The sequence below is a fragment of the Hyperoodon ampullatus genome (genome assembly GCF_949752795.1).
Source record: "Hyperoodon ampullatus genome assembly, chromosome: 1".
NCBI lineage: Eukaryota > Metazoa > Chordata > Mammalia > Artiodactyla > Ziphiidae > Hyperoodon > Hyperoodon ampullatus.
Genome location: NC_136914.1, coordinates 15,054,615 through 15,076,714, shown reverse-complemented (window position 1 = coordinate 15,076,714; position 22,100 = coordinate 15,054,615). Strand labels below are relative to the sequence as shown.

General features: G+C 35.2%; 1 protein-coding gene across 2 annotated transcripts in view; it reads left to right on the top strand.

The window, feature by feature from the left end:
• BANK1 (B cell scaffold protein with ankyrin repeats 1) overlaps nucleotides 1-22,100 on the top strand; it is a gene marked incomplete at its 3' end in the record, with an annotated part of 293,516 nt that overhangs the window by 61,794 nt on the left and 209,622 nt on the right. For both annotated transcript variants that reach the window (XM_079707706.1, XM_079707705.1), the window contains exons 4-5: nucleotides 4,624-4,763; nucleotides 13,257-13,362. In XM_079707706.1, coding sequence (XP_079563832.1) covers nucleotides 4,624-4,763; nucleotides 13,257-13,362 — 246 coding nt within the window. The remainder of the gene's footprint in view (nucleotides 1-4,623; nucleotides 4,764-13,256; nucleotides 13,363-22,100) is intronic.

Below are 22,100 nucleotides of genomic sequence, written 5' to 3'. Positions count from 1 at the left end.
ATCAGAAGAAGACTAATGGTGAAATACTCCCAGTATGTTCTCCATAACAAAGGTCTACTTTTCAGGGGAAACCACTTTACCAGAGCCTCATCCCAGCTGAGGAAGGGCATCCATCCTGTTGTAACCCCCTCTAGCCCTCAAGTCTCACTTAAGGTGGGGAAGGGAAAGCTATGCCGCAGCAGAAACACTTGTGACGGTCACAGCTGAAAGACACAGGCCCACTAAAAGACTGATTTAATCATAAGATTAGACTGCTTCCCCTTCCCCCAACCTGACCATCACCACAGCAGGGTTCCAGTGTAATGGCAGTGGATTACAGTTGAAAGTATGCAAGATGCAGAATCTTTCTGAGGAGGAGTACTTACGGAAGCACAAGGTTAGGAGGGAAGACAAGGACAAGGACGGTAGAGGAATTTGAAGACTCTGGTACCCACAGCTACAGCAAACAGTAAATACAGCCTAACTCCTAGACAGATTACTCTCAGTACACACTTAGCTGTTTCATTTCTTATATCTGATACAGCATGTCTAGTTTTCAACAAAAAAGTTACAAAACATGCCAAGAAGCCAGGAAAAAACATAGTCTAGAGAGATGAAACACACATCAGACCAGACAGATGTGACACAGATGTCGGAATTATCAGACAGGGAATTTTATATAACTATGATTAATATGTTAAGGGCTATAATGAAAAGTAGACAACATGCAGGAGCATTTGGGTAATATAAGTAGAGAGAAAGTTATTTTATTTCTTTTCATTTTTTCAGTGTTAGAACCTACTGAATTGATGTCGTGATGAACCAATGGGTCACAAACCACAGCTGGAGAAACTACTCTTTGGAACCGCACTGCCCAATATGATAGCCATTGGCCACATCTGGTTATTTAAACTTCGTTATAATTCAATGAAATTTAAAATTCAGTTGCACTATCCATATTTTAGGTGCTTCATTGGAACATATCCAATGAACATATCTCAGGAAGTTTGATTGGACAGGACTGACCATACAGTAGAGTTCCTTTTTCTCTACACCAATTACAGAGTAAGAGGGCGTGCCCAGTGTGCTCTTCCAGGCTAGTGGTCTGTGCAGAATCTGCAGTGTAGTTAAGGAAACACTTAACTGGTGGCCAAGAGGGCTGTTTTTATTCTGTATTGAACCATTTACTGGATAACTTTAGACAAGTCTCTTGATCTTTCTGTGCCTCAGTTTTCTTACGGATAAAAAAGCTTCTCTACTTAACATTTTAAGTCCTCCTTTATAGGATGTTTGGAGATAAGGGAGACAATGTATAAGACAACACTGAACATCCAACTGAGGAACAAAGTGTCAGTCTCTCCCTCTAGCAAATCCCTTACACATGAGTGGCTTTTCTGGAATAACTCACATGCAGCTTCTGAATGGGGTGTGATAAACCATTTCAAAACTTCCTTCTCTTCCTTTTGGGGAAAAGAATTGAGGGCACCGTCTTTCTCTATAAATACTATACTCCTCATTTTGCCCTCCTCTCTCCTCCTAGTCTTCTGTTTACATCTCTTGATATAAAATTGGTCCCTTTTCATTCTTGGGCAGTCATGCTCAGGAGCATTCCTAATTCTGTGTCATCTCATGTATAGTCCCTGTACCCAATGGTGACTTCCAGGACAGGAAATGATCTCAGTCAGTATCTCAGACCATCTAATAATAGTCTATAAAGATTTAAGCCTTTAAAATTTGTTTGTGCTACTTCTTTGAATACCAAATTAAAATGGAGGATCTAACCCTAAAGTGGAAACATACCAGGGACCCTTCCCCACTCTCAGGGTTCTTTGGAAGAATATTGATGCCTCAGGTTCAGGAGATGGCCTCCATCTGGCAGTCTCTTTCCAGTCTAGGAAAACTGCTCATGTGACTTCATTTCTGATCACCTGGCTCGTGGCTTAATCAGTCACAGTACTTAAAATGTGGTTTGCTCTCTGTAAGTGTTCTCTTGTGCTATACCCAGAGCTTCCTGTACTGAGTCTAGCTGGTGTTGAGGGCTGGTAGGGCAACTTCACAATACTGTCACAGATGCAGGCTTATTTCTAGTCATCATTCCATAGTCCCTAGGGTGTGGTCACAATCATCATGGAACAAGAGGACCTCTAAGCCTCTTGCTATCACACCTATATTCCAAGCAATGCGATGAAGCTAGGTGTGCTGGAACCATTGCATTTCAGGTTGCAAAATGCAATTCTACACACCTCTTCCCTACTTCACATTCAGTGATATTCCCTTGTGCACTAGTATTCTTGGGCTGCCATAATAAAATACCACAGACTGGATAGTGGCCACCTTCTTGCTCTGTCCTCACATGGCCTTTTCTCTGTGCACATGCACTTCTGGTGTCTCTTCTCATAAGTCCTTATTAGATAAGGACCCCATCATTATGACCGCAGTTTAACCTTAATTACCTCCTTAAAGGCCTTATCTCCAAATACAGTCATATTGGGGGTTAAGGCTTCAGCATATGAATTTGGGGGAAACACAATTCTGTCCATAACACCTTGGTAGCTTGAAATTGGCCATGGTGGGAATATTTATACCACAGAAGTTGGCAAAACTATGCATCAGTGCTTTTTTTTTCTTTCTTTCTGAGAATCCATTTATCAGTGCACCACTGGGATAAAGAAATGGAGAGGGCCTCATTAAACTAAGAAGGTTTCTGTAAGATATATCTGCTGGTATTTCATTAGTCAGAACTTAATCCCAAGGTCATATATAGCTGAAAGGAAGAATAGAAAAACTAGTCTTTTTAGTTGATCAGCAATGTGCCTAGCAAAAAATAAAATCAGAATTCTGTTTCTAAAAGGAAGACATTGGGATAGGCAACTAGCATTTTCTGTTAGAGAAGGATACCCGTCTAAGACCAACTAGAATTCTTTACTTCTTTGGAGACCTCCTCTTAACCATTATAAATAAGTGTGTATGTGTGTGTGTTAACAGACTTTCAGCACTGAGGTATATCAAATACTCTGAGGTCTTCTTTTTATCGTTCTCAGAACTCAAAATTTTCTCTACTCAACCCAACATTTTGCCATACTAATATACTTTTTAAATGTATGTCTCTTTTTAGCTTGGTAACAATTCAAAGAAAAACAAAATTATGTTGAAGTACAATTATGCTGACCAAGATATCAGGAATAAATAAGTTTATTCTCATGTTAACTTCTAAAGAAATTAGAATATTTTAAGTATCCTATATCAAAGAAGTACCAAGCAAATATTCTCACCATATATCTTTCATGATTTATCACCTGACTTTCTTTCAGAAGGTTAACATCCCATCATAAAACTCCTAATCTCTTTTCTAATAAACAAAGTCAATATTTTCTTTCAAAATCATCTTTATGAAATCTACTGAAATTGATTTCATTTCACTCCAGTAACTCCAGAACCCCCTTTACTATGTGCACACAGCTGTAGCTGATGAGGTGGACTTTACAACTTTCAGTTTTTTTGAGATTTCTCTTACATTCTCTATTGGATGAATACTTACTTTTGGAAGAGAGAACTTTTCTACATATATTTTCTTTATAATACAGGTTAAGTGTCTAGTCAAGCAATATGAGAGGAGGAAATTTTAGCTTCTTGATCTAGTTAAATATAAGATTGTTATGTTGGCTTTAAATTTTCCTGAGCAATATTATAAGAGGTCCTTTACCCTCTTTGGGAGATAAAGTAAAATTAATGCTTAAACCTTAAGAACTTTTAAATATTCAACATTTCATCAGGTGGTTTCATCAGGTGCCTTGTACTTAATGGCTTATTCCAAACCCCAGATGTTTGCATGACAATTTTCCAGGAGAATTTGGGAAATATCTCTGTGACAAAGAGTGAAAGTTTTTAAGTGTGTTCTGTGAATGAATTTAAAGAGCTAAATTTTCTTTAATTTTGTTACAATAAAACACAACCTTTCCATTGAAGTGATTATTTAGTGTTATTCTTTCACAGAGAGCACAACAGTCTCGGGTAACTTTAACTTTCTTGATGTGTTACAGCAACATTTACAATGGGGTATATCAGTCACCTTGAACAACTTGTTCACAAAAAGGATGAATGGGTGGGGTAAATAGTACTTAAATAACAGGGCATTAAACCTTGCCTTCCCAAGCGTTTTTCATTGTTATCAATTGAATAAAAGTTCTATAATTTCAATCAACTCTCCTCTTTCTTTTTCCAAACAATTTTAAGAAACTTTCCTGTAATTAATGGGAACTTTCTTCCTCAGATTAACAACAAATACTTAACTTTTAATGAATGACTTTACTGTTGTAAATTCAAAGTATTACGTAGAGATGATTATAGATTACTCCAAAAAATGGAGGTTAGAAGATAAGGAGAAAAGATTTAGTGTTTTGCTTTTATTATAATTTTAACATGTTTTAATCCTTTAAGTTTTTTTAAACAATTAAGTGCAAAATTACATATTCTATTTTGTGGTTTCTAACTACTAAGGATAAAAAAAGAAAACAATTAAGTGTTAAAAGCTAGTAAAATTGTTATGAATTCTTAAAGCCTGACTTCATATTCTCTAAGAGATATAATACTGTGGTACATGCATTTATAGACTCAGCTCCTAACTCTCTCTTTGTGTTTTATAAGATTTTCCTGCTGGCTTTGTCAGTGTCATTGTCTACTGTGATGGAATCATTAAGGCCACAGCAGAGATTAAATACTATTCAACCCCAAAGTCTATGAAATGCCTATTGGGAGCAGCAGGTCCAGGAGATGGTGTGTACCAGGTAAATCGATCTTTCCATGAAGTCGACAATAAGCTAAAGAGCTAATGTGGAATAAACGAATGCATACTTTGGTATAAAGTCTGAATGTTGGTTGAATAAGAATGAATTACTGATCATTAGGAAAGGAAGAAATTGACCTATGTGATGCAGAAATGTAGATGAATTAGTTTGTGTAAGTCAAGTCATTCCAGATAATGTCACTGGGAGACAGGTTATCCATTACACAATAGCTGTTGTCATGGGCTCATTTTCAAGCTGTTGCAGACCAGATAAAGAAAGACAGAAGGATTAAAGAGAACTCTTAAACAATGAATTTCCTCTTTATCCAGATGTGGGCGATACAAGATAAAAGAAGGTTTGAGGTTAAGCACTCAGAAAAAACAAGAGTACCACCAAAAAGGAAGTGTGTGGTGTTAATCTAGTAATTGTTATTTTCATGAGGAAATTTCCAAGCTCAGTGTATGTTTTTCTTAGTTTCATTTATCATTGTTGTCTGACAGTGAAAGTTATTCCTTTAAATTAACAACATTTATTTGGAATTCCAGAAATGCTAAACTTTTCTGGGAACTCTGCAAAGTGGCATTGCAGGTTTTTTTCTCTAGTGTGACAAAGTAGTCCTCAGCAAGGATGACTTGGTGAGAAGTTTCTAGTCCTCTCCAAGGCCCTGAGTTTGGACCTTCTCCAGTGAGTGACAGATGATGTGAGTGCCCTGCCCTAAGGGACTCATGGACTTAGAATGTCAAAAGTGCATTTTGATCGACTGTAAGCCATTAGTTTAATTTCTGAATTCTGTTTTATTTTTTGTTACCTGACCTACTTTCAGTGGAGAGAAAGCTTGCTTAATGTGGAACTTCTTTATGTGCTTATTACATCAGATTTTCAGAGTGAAATAAATGTCATTTCTTTTAATAGCTGCTTGATAATTAGAATTATAACTTTGCTTAATGGCCTTAGTTTTTCTGTGGGCATGGGAGGAGACCAGAGGAGAGGCGAAGAAAGAGGTAGTTGAATTGAACATGCGATCTTCAGATTTACCACAAAACACTCCATAAGACTTGTAACAGAACCATCAATGATAGGAATGTTGACAGGTTGTCGTGAAGCCTTATTGTTTAAACCAGTTTGGAACTGGAGGCTTTGTTATTTATTTTGTGTGACATATTTTTCTATTAGAGTTCTCCTTTGTGAATGATACATTTTAGAACAATAGAAAAGGTAAAAATGTCTTAGAGAAGGACAGGGAGTAAAATACCATTTGTCAAACTGAGGAGTCTAAGGACATTTGACAAAATATCTATATTGTAACTGCAAAGCAAGAATAAAAGTAACACATTGAAATACAGATCGTTTCACTTTCCTGTGACACGTCTACCTTATCCTCTACTTAAAAAACTTTATTCATTACACAAAGACTAATAACAGCATTATATTGCATTATCAGTATTCAGTCAGCATAGAAGTAAAGTAGCCCCCAAAACACATTTTTGTGTTGGTTTTGCCTTTGGGGAGGAAAAAAATCTTTGTTTATAGTGAAAATTAAATGTAATTTTTGACTCAAACAGTTTTTCAGAATGTTGTAACATGCAAGTCATGATTTCTTCTACAGCTTTGAATGAATAAAAACTTTTTTGAGTAGTTTTTAGGTAACTAGAAAATGTTTTGTTTCATTTTTACCCTCAGTGTCAGAAATGAGAGGTGAGGAAGGGTTTCTCTCCTCCACTGAGCCTTGGTTCCTATAGTAAAAGGAAGATTGTTGGACAGTCACAGCTTGATTCAGACTTTTACTCTCAGGAAAGAGGCACTTTAAACCTGAGGTTTGAGTATGGAGAGGTAGAATTACTCTAAGCTGGTGACAGCAGACCACAGCTTGGTAAAATGCATTAAGAGATTTGGTTTAATATATACAACTTAAGATGGGTTTAGAGGTTTTGCTATTGTCATGAGGGGACCTACACATATTGTGGAATTAGATTAAACAAATTCTGAGTCTGAGATCTCAGACCCGGCAGAGCTACACCATCACAATCCTGACACACATGGAAAAGGCTGCAATTCACTCAGTCTCCATCACATCTTGGACTAGGTATGACACGGGGTTCGTCTCATCCACTGGCATCTGGACCACATGAGGCTTCCCTACCTTGAATTTACCAAGATGGTGAAAGTTGGACTCCACCCTTGATTAAAAAGAAGGATCTGGGCTTCCCTGGTGGAGCAGTGGTTGAGAGTCTGCCTGCCGATGCAGGGGACACGGGTTCGTGCCCCGGTCCGGGAGGATCCCACATGCCACGGAGCGGCTGGACCCGTGAGCCATGGCCGCTGAGCCTGCGCATCCAGAGCCTGTGCTCTGCAACGGGAGAGGCCACAACAGTGAGAGGCCCGCGTACCGCAAAAAAAAAAAAAAGAAGGATCTGCAGGGACACAAAGGAACCTTGTTGTGTTTTAGGGTTACTTGGCCTCAATGGTGGTGTCCCAGCCCACACTGTGCTTCTCCTTGTTGGCATTTGGTGGTTCCTTTGACATTTGGCTTTGCTCTCGTGTACATTACATTTTAAAAGTTGTCTAAAAAGCTGTGCTTTTCCTCTCCAGCATACAACACTGCAGTAATTGTTTCCTTCATGTGCTTCTCTACTACTTTAATTGGGCGATTTGGATATGTTGCACATAGTCCGATGAACATCTCTATTCAAAGAACAATGTGCGTTGTAATTTTATTCACCATATTTATTGTGTATTTGTCAGGACATATACCAGCAGATTTAAGGTTGTGTGGTTTTTTTTTTTTTTTTGCGGTATGCGGGCCTCTCACTGTTGTGGCCTCTCCTGTTGCGGAGCACAGGCTCCGGACGCACAGGCCCAGCGGCCATGGCTCACGGGCCCAGCCGCTCCACGGCATGTGGGATCTTCCCGGACCGGGGCACGAACCCATGTCCCCTGCATCGGCAGGCAGACTCTCAACCACTGCGCCACCAGGGAAGCCCTCTCTTTTTTAATATATGTATTTTGTGCTATAAAATTTTCTCTCAGCCCTGCTTCAGCTGTGTTTCACAAATTTTTACATGTTATATTTCACTTTCATTGAGTTTAATCTACTTTTTCATTTCCCTTGAGATTTATTATTTGATTCTGGATTATTTAGAAGTATTGTTTGCCTTCCAAATGTTTGGAGACTTTCCCATTATCTTTATGTTATGGATTTCTACTTAGATTTCATGTAGTCAGAAAACATTTATGATTTAAATTGTTTTAAATTTGTTGAGATTTGTTTATATCCCAGGAGATGCTCTATCATCCTTTATGTTCCACAGGCACTTGGAGAGAATGTGTATTCTGCTATTGTTGGATGGAATGTTCTAAAAATGTTGTTTAGTTCCTTGTTGGTTAGATCATTGGATGATAGTGTATTGAGTTTGTCTATATTCTTGCTAATTTTCTGTCCATTTGTTCTATCCATTTTTGAAAGACATATTTATGTCTCCAACTATAGTTATAAGTTTGTCTATTTCTCCTATCAGTTCTGTCGCTTTTACCTCACATATTTTTGCAGCTTTGGTGCATACACGTTTAGGATTATTATGTCTTCTTGGTGGATTGATCCTTTTATCAGTATATAATGTCTCTTTCTGTTTTTGGTAATCTTCTTTGCTATAGTGTCTACTTTATCTAAAATTAATATAGCTACTCATGCTTTCCTTTGTCATGATTCCATGATCTATATTTTTTTTATCCTTTCACTTTTATCTGTCCATACTGGTGATTTGAAGTAAGTTTCTTAAAGAGAGCGTGTCACTAGATCATGTTTTTAATCCACCCTACAAATCACTGTCTTAATTGGTATGTTTAGACCATTTACATTTAATGTAATAATTGGTGTGTTAGGGCTTTAGTCTGCCATTTAATTTTTTGGTTTTAGTTTGCTCTCTGCTTTTTATTTATCTAGGGTTTTTCTTGCCTTACTGTGTTTTACTTAAAATTTTTTTAAAGATTTCTATTTTGATGTATCTCTTGTGTTTTGAGTACATCTCTTTGCACATCTCTTTTAGTGGTTGCTCTAGACAGTGTTACATATTCATAACTTATCACAGTCTACATATGTCCTCATTTTACCTGTTTGAGTGAAGTATTGAAATCATCTCCCTTTCTTTCCCTCTACCCCTACCCCATTTATGATATAAAAGCCTTAGATATTCCATCTACATACATTTAGAACCACATCAGATAGTATTTTAGTTTTTGCTTCAAACACCGAACATAATTTAGAAAACTCAAGAGGAGAAGGAAAGCCTATTGTATTTACCTATTTTTTTAATTTACTGTGTTCTTTCTTCCTTACCCCTGTTCCATGATTCTTTTTTTTTATCATACCCTTACTGTTTAGAGAATTTGTTTATTTCTTGTTTTAGGGTGTATCCGCTGGCAACAAATTTCCTAAGTTTTCCTTCATCTGAGAATGTCCTAATTTCCGCTTCATTACTGAAGGATGTTTTTGCTAGGCATAAGACTCTTGGTTGAGAGTTCTTTTTCTTTTAGCACTTGACAAATACTGTGCCTCTTCTTTCCTACATCGATGGTTACTACTGTGTTTCTAATTGTTTTTACCCTGTAAGTAAGGTTTTGTTGCTCTCTCCCTTATTTCAAATTTTTTTCTTTGTCCTTAATTGTTGAAGTAACTTATGATGTCTCTCAGCATGTAATTCTTTGGGTTTAACCTGTTTGTGGTTTGCTCAGTTTCTTGAATCTGTATGTTTGTCTCTTGCTAAATTCAGGATGTCTTCAGTCATTATTTCTTTGTGTACTTTTTCATCCCTACCCTCTTTCTCCGCTCCTCCTGGGACTCTAAATTACATGAATGTTAAATTTTTTTGTTATACTCTCACAAGTACCTCAGATGCTATTTATTTTTTTCAGTATATTTTCTCTCTGTTGTACAGGTTGAGTATTTTTTATTGTTCTAGCTTTAAGTTTACTGATTCTTTCCTCTATCCTTTCCATTCTGCTGTTGAGCCCATCCACTGAGGTTTTATTTTGATTATTACATTTTTCAGTTCTAAAATTTCAAATTGGTTATTTTTTATACCTTCTCTTTCCTTGTTGAGGCTTTCTATTTCCTTGCTGAGACCTTCTATTTTTTATTTATTTATTTCAAGAATGAGTGTTATTGCTTGTTGAAACATTTTTATCATGGCTGTTTTAAAATCTTTGTCAGATAATTACAAAATTCTTCTCATCTGGTTTTGGCCTTTATTGATTGTCTCTTCATTTAGTTATGAGATCTTTCTGATTCTTGTTTCTTGTATGATAATTGATTTTCTATTGAAATCTGACCATTTCCATTGCATTTAAGGAGAAGAAAAGGAGAAAGTGTAACTCTTCCATCTTCCCAGAAGTAAAAGTCCATAATTCTAATATCTTTTAAAATAGATATTTCATGTATTTTTCTCTCTTAGGAAGAAATACTCATTATAATAAAGTTGCTTATAGAAATAAGTATATATGTATATAACATCTTCATATTCAAATAGAATTGTGATCTATAAATATATATGCAAATTATTTTTTAAGTACATTCATCAATCCCACATTCAATCACAGGGCACTGAAAAAATTCCCTTGGAAAAAGTCATATGTTTACTTCATTATTTTGTAATTATTCTTCTGTCTATTTAATTTTTTTGTCTATTTCGTATATTAGTTTTTCTGCTTTCTTTTTCTCATATTCTTGATAAATAGAGATCTATGTGTGCATGCTTATGTATATATGTTTATATTATTTATGTATATTTAATTTTTCCTAAAACCAAACACTATTGCCAATATAATTTTATCATTTTATTCTGCTCTTATTTTTGTATCAAGTTGCTCATTTATAACTAATGTCTTAGGTTGGTTGTGAATTTTGCTGAACAAATATTAAACTACTCCATTTTAATTTTTCTGCTTGGAGAACAGTTGTGCCAACCTCATCAAGTATTCTTAGGGTTGCACAATTTATTTTAAGGAGAGAAAAATTTATGGCATTTTCCAATTTCGATGCCAGTGTTCAGAAATGATGCCTATTTTCATCCTTGAAATTTAAAAAGAAGCGTAACTACTCAAATCAGGTTTTTCTAGTTAGGGTATCTTCTGGGGAGAAATTCTTTGGGGATTATGTTAGTAACCATTTCTGTGATTTTTCACACCTTTGTTTTGTGTTCTGTACAGTTTATTTATATGCAGGTATAATACTAGTAGCATGATTATGAAATTGAAAACAGAAATGATTCAGCTAGTTATCATAGGCTAGCATATTAAATGGTATCTGCACTCTTTCTTAATTAATTAAATATCCTTTTCTGCATAGTGAGAGCTTTTGTTCTGATTCTAAGAACGCTGCTACTTCATTTTAAAAGTTCAATGATATAAGCTGTAGCATTTCTCACATTAAAGTGTCGTAGTTCCTCTGTGTGAGAAATTGTACTTCTAAGATTCCTCCTGGGAACTCATGCTCTTTTGAATTCTCTATATCTCAGAATTTCAGAGCTGAAGGAACCTGAGAGGTTATCTTATGCCTAACTTATACAAGAGTGTAGTAACTGTATTGACACACTAATCTCTACTCATTAAATCTTGTACACTTTGGGGAAGAAATAGTAAGTTTATCTCTTTATTTTAAAATGTCAAGGACAAGATAATAGCCTATGCAGAACTCTCATGGTCATTGACACAAGTTTTTAAGAAACTTTATAAACTAATGTTAGGGTTTTTATAATTTCTTAATTCCTTTTATCAAGTCCTATAGCTAAAACATATTCTTTTTGAGCTTTAGCATAAAGAATGTGCAAATACATTGCCAGTAATGTTTTGCCCCACTGTTCCTATCAAAGACTTCCTGAAAAGACTGAGTAATAATTACTCTAATATAAAGTTTTCACAACATTATTAATAGAATAGGTCCCACTCATATCAATATTCAACCGCATAAGCAGTCATAGTTATGCTGATACTTAAATAAGCTTAATTTAATCCACATAACAAACATATCCATGTTACGTATTATAAGCCTTAAACAACTCCTTGTTGCTTGATGAATTAAAATCTTTTTGTCAGACATACAAGGCACTTTTTTGAAATGCCCACTTCCTCTCTCTCATTCTTCTGCAGTCTTATGGAAATTCCTGAAATCCTTAACCAGGTCATGCTCCATGACACCTCCCTGACTATATGCAATTTGTGCCTTTAGTCCAGAGCTCCTTATTTGCATAGCAATCTCAACTTTGGTCATCTCTTCCATAGAGCCTTTCCTGACTGTTTCTTCCTCTGTGGAATTGAGCCACTTCCCTTTTTGCCTGCCCTGTACCTGACCTGTAGAGATTTTGTATAATAGTACCTAGAACTCAGTTCATTGCCCCAAAACAATGACAAGTCCCTGAATGTCTTGATGGCAGAGCTTGTTGTCTCATCTCCCCTCCATCTGCTTTTTTGTTTTTTTTAATAAATGATCCGGATGAAAGGGCTTCGCATAGTTCATAACATTAAGTCGATTAATGTTGGATTTTGCTTTGCATACCATAGCTATAGGTTGAGAAAAAGACTTTCATCCTTTCTCTCCACTTCTAGGTAGGACTTTTAGAAAATCCAGAAAGGCCTGAACCACTTTATTATTTGATGTGCCCAGATTATTGAAAAATGAAGAAATAGAGTAACATCTTTTTTTTTTCAATCCAGTCATTTAACTTCTGTGACTCCATATTGGCGATATGTATAATTTATTTGGAAATCATTTCAAACATCTTTATTGGACACTTTTGTTTCACAGTTCTCTCTCCACCCCATGGCTTTGTTGATTGGCCCACTTCCTCAGCTTTAATCAACTGTCACATGTCGATTTGGTCCCAGACATTGCTTCACAAAACTCAGTTCAAAAGAACGGTGGCCTTTGCAATAGGTTATGTCATTGGTAGTAGAACACTTGGATTCTGCATGGCTCCTCCCAAAATGTTCAGATTAGGGAAATAAAGTTGATATATAGTTATTTTATATTTAAAGGGGAAAAATAGGCCAAGATGAATATTCTCCCTCACTTTGACACAGAAATAAAATAATCTATTTAAGACTATTCCATTGCTAACCCTTAAGGTAAAGAATCAGACTCATCATTTTATTATTTCATTTATTAAAATGTAACATGTATTTTAACAGAATTTATTATTGAAACAAATTTCAGTGTTATCATTGACCTCCTGTTATGCTCTTCTAAAATTAGTGAGTATTTAAGTAAATTAACTCATCCAAAAGCAAAGACTTATTTCTTACATCCGTTCTTCTATTATTCTAATAATTGGCTTTTAGGCAAGTCCCTGATGTTTTGTATTATTCTTTAAAAAAAAGGTGTAAGTATTATTAAAGATTACTCAGTATTTCCTCCAGTCAATAATTTTCTATTATATTACACTAAGATGAGTTTCTCTGTATATACCTGAACTAAGAAAAAATTTCCTTTTCATTTGAAAACAGAATGACATTGATGAACTTGATCATATTCTCACATCAACATTCAAACAGGAGATACCATATTATGAATTCCAATCACTCCAAACTGAAATCTACCCTCAAAAAGAATGTGAGTATTTTCCAAATGCATCAATTATTCTATTTGTCACATTTCAATGTATGTAACTACTTAATAAATATTATAGCAATATTTATAATATAAATATTATAGCATTGCTGATGAAATGTTTTGACAATCCCCATCCCCTGGTGAGAGAAGTGGTTTTTATTCTAAGGAAATATTTGGATAATGTGTGATGACAGTTGTTCATCATAACATTATTTATAGTTACCAAAAATGGAAATAACTTCCAAAGATAGGTAACTGATCAAATAAATTTTGGTGCATCTGTTAATGCAACCATCATAAACAAATTTTATCATAAATTGATTTGCTGGCTGGAGTGATGCTTTGATATATATTTAATCAAATAAAAGCAGGGTATACAGCAGTAGATAGAGTGTGATCCTCTGTTTTAAAAAGTATATATGTTTAATAGCATATGTTTATATATATGTATATATATATACATATATATATAAATTGATGGTCTGGACAGATATGCCTCTGCTAACAGTTATGTTTGGGTTGTGCAATTTCGGAGATTACGTTTTTTTAGTTTGCTTTATCTGTATTTTGTACAATGACTACATATTATTTTTATCATATAAATATATATATACATATATAAAGAAAAGCATATATAGGAGATACTATAAAAAAATCATACTTCTAAATTTTATCACGAGCCCAGTAGCATACTTTCTATATTAGTTTGTTTCTGCGTAATTGGTTGACACATTGTTTATAATACGGTTATATGCCCAGTATGTGCCAATCACTATGATGGAGATGTAATGGTGAGTAAGATAGGCATGGAGCAAAAGGATATTAGAGGTCTCCTGTAGGCATACTGTAGGACTAATGAGCAGAGATTTTTTTCTGTGCTATTTGAAGCAGTTTTATCATCAGGCTGGCAGGCCTGAGGGAAGCAGGAAGAAAAGAATAGGAGCCTTAAGGCACAGCCGACTGTGATTCACCCAGATGTGCTAGAACCTGCATTATGTATGGTGAGGTTACATTATGGAGAAAGGTCAATGGTAGGCTAGTTTTGAATAACTAATTTGTGATAGTAGTGCAAACTTATTTTTATTTCCCATATACATTTTAACAACACAATTCACTACAAAGGTTAGACATTAGGTTGGGATAGAAAAGGAACATGACATGATCTCTCACTTAAGACACTCATCATTTAACTGGAGAAACAAGATCATATATAATGTAATAATAGAAAGAAACAAGGTGCTACACTTCATGAAATTCATTATGCTGACAAAAGAATTTTAGAGAAAAGCTGGATTATTCTTCAGGATATGCTTCCTAAAGGAGGTGGGATTTTACCTAGGTCTTGAATTATGTGTCTCAGTGAGAAAAGAGAAAGGAAACAGGAATTCTAAGGAAGAGAAGGTGTATCCAAAGGTATGAAGATGGAGTTATTGCACAACTTTACAAATTCCCTCAGCATTATATTTGTTTAGGGTTGTGGAACGAGAATTGTGGGGTTGGAGAGGAGAGGATGGCTGTGGTCTCTCATTTTATAGATTAAGAATTCAAGGTGGGATTGAAAGTGCTTCTCAGTGTCTCATTTAGGTTGTAGGATACGAATTTTAGAGTTGGAAAGGATGGAATAGACTTGGTCCTTTATTTTTATAGAAAAGGAATTCTGGATTGATTAAATTGGAGCACCTGATCATGTGGATCTGATTCAGTAGGTATGGGGTACAGTCAAGCTTCTGCTTTTCAAACAAGCTTCAAGGTAAAGCTGATGCCGCTCGTGCTCAGACCTTTCACTGAGTATCAAGGGTTTAGAGCAGTGGTTCTCAAACTTGGTGCATATTATAATTAGCTGCAGAGCCTTCAGAATATCCCATGCCTAGGCCACACCCCCCAAATTAATGAAGAATCTGGGAGTGGGTTCCAGCTATCAGTACTTTTTAAAGTTTCCCAGATGATTCCAGTGGGCAGCCAAGTTTATCGATCCCTAATGGCTTCATATTACTCTCTCTTTACAAAGGTTAGAAAGTTAACAGCATATGAAAATTTTGAACCATTCTTAGAAAGTAATGATTATTCTGTATTTGAAAAACTATTTTTATAAAAAATTGCATTTTTAAAAAGAAGCTAAAAATGGAAAGTTCAATATAATCTAGGTGATTCATTCAGAAACCATATTGCTGGGTATTGCTAGATGGCAGATGCTATTAAACCCATAACAAGCAAATAACATAACATTAGGTTCTAATTCGTAGTGGAAGTGCAAAATAACATAATACAAATTACATAATAAAATATGCAAGATAGACATGAATATGGCTGAACTCATGTTTCGCTTGCCTCCTTGGCCCTGTAATCTTGGATCAATGTCAGCCTCAGAATATCTGGTCTTTAAGACCTTGCACCTATATTTTCATAATGTTTAAGTTGAATTGATAAGATTTGAGAAGCCTTTATACATAAAGTGGAATTAATGGTAGGTTATTGAAGAACTTCTCTAGAAACACCACTAGAGATATTCTGAGAGGTAAATTCAGCAAACAATGAATTGGGTATATTTCCAAATGTCTGTCCCTGAAGACAGTTCTCCAGTTATTTGGTGAAATGTTTCATTTATTAAACATTTATTTATTACTCTATATTTTAGCTGAAATAAATTGGAGGTTAGGACATTGTGAGGGGAAATAATCATAAGGAACTGACAGAGCATACTTTAGTATTGACCTGTCCTAAGGAGGAGACATGGAACTACCCACAGATACCTATTGTTCTTTAAAAATATGAAATTAAATGCTATGTTAATCAAAACTATTTATCTTATTATTATTCCATCCTCTTTTCTTTTCCAAGTTGATTCTGGTAAATTCTGGATTTAGTCCCTGTCACTTCATTTATAATAAGTAAACTGCTATTCCGTGCCACTATGTCTTGGTCATTTTCACTTCTGTCTAGCCAATAAACTTCCTCATTTACTTTTTTTTCCCTTAGGCAAAGTTGAGGGGGGTAGGAGAGTTGCAGAGATAAGATAGAAAGTGTACAGGAAATCAAATCTGTTTTAATGTTCTCTTACCCTGTAATGCTTCATTATTGAATTAAAAATACCATTTTCCATTGATAAGAATTTTCCACTGAAAAAGTTCTCCCTGGAAGTAGAATATAATAAAAGGTTTCCAAATGAACTTGATATATTAATGCAATGTATCATACATGCACTTTGAACATAATAGTCATAGAAATAATTCCTAACAACTTTCTAGTGTGTGAATCATCAGGGCTTGTGAAATCAATATAGGAGATCATAACAGACAATGTTTCTGATATATAAGACACTAGAATAGAAGATATCAGAGTGCATCCCTTAAAATAAGAGTATCGCCGTGAGCAGCTTCCATTTTGGTTGTAGTTGTCTGTATAAACACACATGGTCTGAGCCACCAGGAGATCAGGTTGAATGACTTGACTTGGTGTAGTGGTGAGGTAGAACAGCACACCTGGACTAACACAATTGCTTTAGTCCTTCTGTAGCTCTCCCCTATCCTGAGTTTCAAGCCATATTCCAGAGTCTTATAAGTCTTAAGCTGCAGCAGGTATGTGAATTTCCCTAACTTCTCTTCCGAACCCTTTCAAAGGCTGGGTAATGCTGAGGATCTCTTGTTATTGATAGGAAAAAGTAAGTTGTATCGCTTGTTTCTAAAAGTGGCTGGAGTTGCAGGTTAAATCTCCGGGAGTAGCAGTCTGGGGAAAAGGAAACTAGGTTACTTTGAGGCAGATCATGTATCTTCATCCAGAAAGGAGAATGGTTTAACAAAGCCCATGCCAGTTTCTAGCAAAGCATGTCCAAATGTTTAACCATTTACAAAAAGTGGTAATATCTTAATCTGAAACAGGACAGCGTATGATCACCAGCGACATGTGGAAATATTAATTCAGTATATTATCTCCTAAAATGTCTGTGAAATGAGGAGCATGTAACTGGATATTCAGTACACATGTAGTAGTCACTGTGGCCCTAGGATTTATCTTGGACTTGTAATATCTTTAGGTTCACAGAAAATAGCTCATTTGCTATCTGAGTAGAGGAGAACTGAATGTCACTGAGTTGTTTCTTTTTATATCATCAAATAATTTAAACATGCAGAAAAATACAGAAAATAATATAAACAACACCTGTACCTGTCATTTAGGATTGCCAGATCTTAACATTTTGTCACATTTGCTTCAGATCTTTTTTTATAAGAAGTAAAATTCTACAGATATAGTCGAATTTTTCTGTTTCCCTTTGTGATTCCATACACTTGAAAAGTAACCATTACTTTAATTAAACTTATTGATGACCATTCCCTTGCAGTTCTTCATTCTTTTACTACATACATTTGTTTCCTTAATTCATATACAGTCATGTGCAATTTTGTAGATTTTGTGTAAATGATAATCATACTTTTTCTTCAATGTACTATTTTTGCCCAGTGTTAATTTTTTTATATTTATACATGTCTTTATGTAGATCTAGGTCATTCATTTGAAATATTCTATAGCATTGGATTGTTTGACTATACCACAGTATGTATCTGTTCTCCATTATTACCCATTATTATTTTTTTTTTTTTTTTTTTTTTTTTTTTTTTTGTGGTATGTGGGCCTCTCACTGTTGTGGCCTCTCCCATCGCGGAGCACAGGCTCCGGACGCACAGGCCCAGCGGCCATGGGTCACGGGCCCAGCCGCTCCGCGGCATGTGGGATCTTCCCAGACCGGGGCACGAACCCGTTTCCCCTGCATCGGCAGGCGGACTCTCAACCACTGCGCCACCAGGGAAGCCCCCCATTATTATTAATGGGTAATAATGTTTTCAAATGTTTTATTGTTGCAATTAATTCTATCATGAACATTCTTACATATGAATTCCTATGCATATATGTTATAATTCCTCAGGAGATACAATTACCAATAGAATTTCTGAGTTAAACAGGTATGTACTTATTCTGTAGTGCTAGATATTTTCAAATTTCTGTGGAAGATACTTTTACTAATTTATAAATAATTCTACCAGCAGTATTGTGCCATTGTTCCACATCTTTTCTATGTTAAGAACTGTGAGTTAAATGTATTTTTTGCAGTCTAACAGGCGGGAAGTGGTATCTCACTTTTTAATTGACATTGTCATTACAGATATAGTTGAGCATTTTTCTTCTGTTTATTTACATTTCATTTTTCCTCAGTGAATTTACATTTAATAGTCTTCATTTATTTATGTTGGTTATTTTTTTCTTACTGAATTTTGGGAGATTTCTCTCTCTCTCTCTCTCTCTCTCTCTCTCTGTCTATATATATACTGGATAGTAACATTTGTCAGTTTTATACATTGCAAATGTCTATTTAATTCATAGCTTGTCTTTTAATTTATATGTTATATTATGAAGCATATAATTAAATTCATCATAAAACTTGGTATCAGAGCTGATCCCCACCTCATTCTTGAAATTATTTTTGCTCTCCTTATTCCTTTAGTTGCCCTAAAGTTTAGTTGTCCTTTAGTTGTCCTATATTTAGAATCAATTTGTCAAATTCCATGAAATACTCTAATAAAATTGAAAGAACATTGTAGATTAATTTAGTAAAAACTGTCATTTTTATTATACTTAACTCTCTGTGTCATAAGCATGATATTTATTTGGGTTTTTTTTACATCTTTCCAAAAAAATATTTTTTGAAATTCTTAAAAACCGTTGTTAGATTTATTTCTGTTTATTTCATGGTTTTGTTAACATCAAAACTATTATTTTAAAACTATTTGTGACTACTCCTTTTCTTGATACCTATGGAATTGAGCCAGGGATCTTCTAAATGTAGCATTGTTCTACATGGAAAGAAAAGTTTTTGAAAATGAGGAATTACTAATCTTATTCCCTGAAAAGAAAATTAGGAACAGATGGAAGCAATTATCAAGGATATTTTACAAAAAACAATTTTTAATGTCTTCCCAAAATATCAATTTCACAATGCATGAAGTTGTGTGGACCTTTCTAGTTTTCATTTTAAACCACTGGAGAAGAAAATTGGGGCAATGAAGAAATCAATGCAAAAGAAAAGAAATGGTGAAGATTATTTTGCATTCTGACATGAGAAGTAATAGATGATAGGAAAAAATGTAGTCATGTAAACTCACTTCAAATTAGTAACAAACGCATCACTCTGTTGGTAAATACACAAAATTAGGAACAGATTTACACATAACACATTATCAAAACTTGTAGAGCTTGAGTGAATTGGAGCTTTGGCATATAAATTGACTGTAAAATGATGGATTCTTCCACTTCATTTTTTTTGATAACACAACCTACCAGTACAGATTTTCACATATCCTACCAAGGATATTTTTAGCATATTTTCAAGTTAATTTCATGAATTGATGGTTTAATTTGTATCAAATAATAATAAAATTAAACAACCACTGTGAATCCTGCAAAATGATTTTTTACTTGATTAACCAAAAAAAAACCACCCATTTTTTTCAGTATTATACTGCTATTATTCACTTTTACAGTGTTTCTTCAAGGAGTCTGTATTTCTCCAGATGTGAAGTTTGAAAATGAATGCTTATAAACATGACTATGGATTAAGGATATAAGTAAAAATTAGGGAAGGAGGTGGGGGGAAAGGAAGAAAAATTTATATCGGAGCTAGAATTTGGCTTTCTCTGTATTTGAGTTATTCCTCAGACCAGGAAGCACCTCTGACCTTGAGTCTACTGGGAACATAGGGAAGACAGAGCAATATGTCTTGCAGAATCAAAGAAACTTCCCTGGTCTCAGGCTGCATTGTAACACTGTAGAGATAGGCCATGTGCCATCCTGAGTCCAACAAGCATTGAGGCCAACCCTTGACCACTTTGACCAATGAGTGGTTAACCTTCTCCACCTCTCAACAACATTCATAATTCGTTTCGCATTCTGCTCATTGCCATCACTGTAACATCACATAATTGTGTTGTTACAATAAGGGAACAGTTGTGTAATAATTGAGGGCTCTGTAGTTATAGATGAAGAAGGTGAGTCTGCAAATGTAATATTTTCTCTCAATTAAGAAAACTTTGATCAAAAATGATTCTGTTAAGCAGTCTTATTTATTCATTTATATTACAAGTGTAAGCAAAGTGTCAGACACTCTTCTAGGCACTCCAGACACAGGGGACCATTATAGAAAAATCTGTTTTTATGGAGTTTTATTTTAGTGAGGGCAGCAGAAAAACAATAACAAAATAAGCAGTTTTATTTCAAAAGGGATACTGGTAATGACAAAAATACAGTAAAGTGAGAGTATAAGGAGTTAGGAGGTGATGAAAAGTCATGCAAAGATTTTTAAATGGTTTGGTATCATCTAATTTACATTTTAAAAATTGTTGCTATAGAGAACAGATTACAGGTGTATGAGAATGGAAGCAGAGAAACCAGATAGGAGGCCATAGTGGTCTCAGGGAGACATGATGGTGGCTGTCACCTGGTGTTGGCAGTGGAGGTGTTGACACTTGCTCTTACTTGGTAGATATTTGAAAGGGACGATGGTGACCTATTGTCAAAAGCCCAGGAAGGAGGTCATATGTGGTATTCACAGCCATGGACTGGATGAGATCATTCGATAGAAAAGTATAGTTCAGAGCAAAGGTCTGAGTCCTGGGCAATGCAGTATTTAGAGATCTGGAAGAAAAGTTTCCATAAAAGGAGACTGACAGCAGGAATGCCGGCTGAAGTAGGAGTATGGTGTCTTAAGAAACAAGTGAAGAAAATGCTTCTGAGGGAAGAAAGTGATCAACCATGTCACATCCTACTTCAGAGAGTAAGAGTGGAAAATGCCACAAAATAATTTGTGATTTACAAAACTATTCATTAATACCAAAAATGCCCCCCAGTGGATCCAGGTGTTCCCCAAATCTTTGTACCAAGAATACCATGTAGATCTTTTGGTTTCTCCTTAAAGTCTGTATCAATGGATAGTGTCTCTAAAGCAAATATTGCAAAGATAAAGAAGTATAGTTCTGATTAACTGCTCCCCAAGACCCCCCAGATTCTGTAAAATATCTAAAAGTAATTGAATATTCAGACTGATTGAGAGAATGCAGGATGTTAACAAGTGAAAAAAAAAAGCACTATCCAGAAGAAACAGAGGAGAGGATTATGTCAAGTTTCTATTAACTGCCATTTGGACTCATTTTCTTTGTAGTGAACCTAAATTTCATTTGGTATATACCTTCCTTCATTTTAAGCATCTCCAAAGTTGAAGACTGAGTTTAGGTATATAGATATTTGGATAAGGAATGAATAGAAGCCTACAGGACAGATTATGAACAGGGCAGTATAAAATACAAGGACCAGGATAGCAGATGAGGAAAAAAAATGTAACAAATTAGGCTGAGAATCCAAAGTGTGTGATAACAGCAGGATTAACAGCACACGATAAAGAACAAGCTTTCAAGTTCAAGCACTTTGCTCCGTGGTCTCAGTTACTTTCACATCATTCCTATCTAGCTGAGAAACAGTTTCTGACTGGAGTCATCCTGGAAGCCAGAAAGATGAGCTTTCTCACAGAAAGTTGAGAATTGCACTTTTACAGAAGAAATTCTTGGCAGTAATGGCAATCTGGGAAAGAAGCATGACCTCTGCCCATGATATTTGACTGACTATAAGAAATTGTATCCTCCATGATCATTATCAACAGAATCCAAATGGAGATTCCTTCTGTAAGAATATAATGTGTG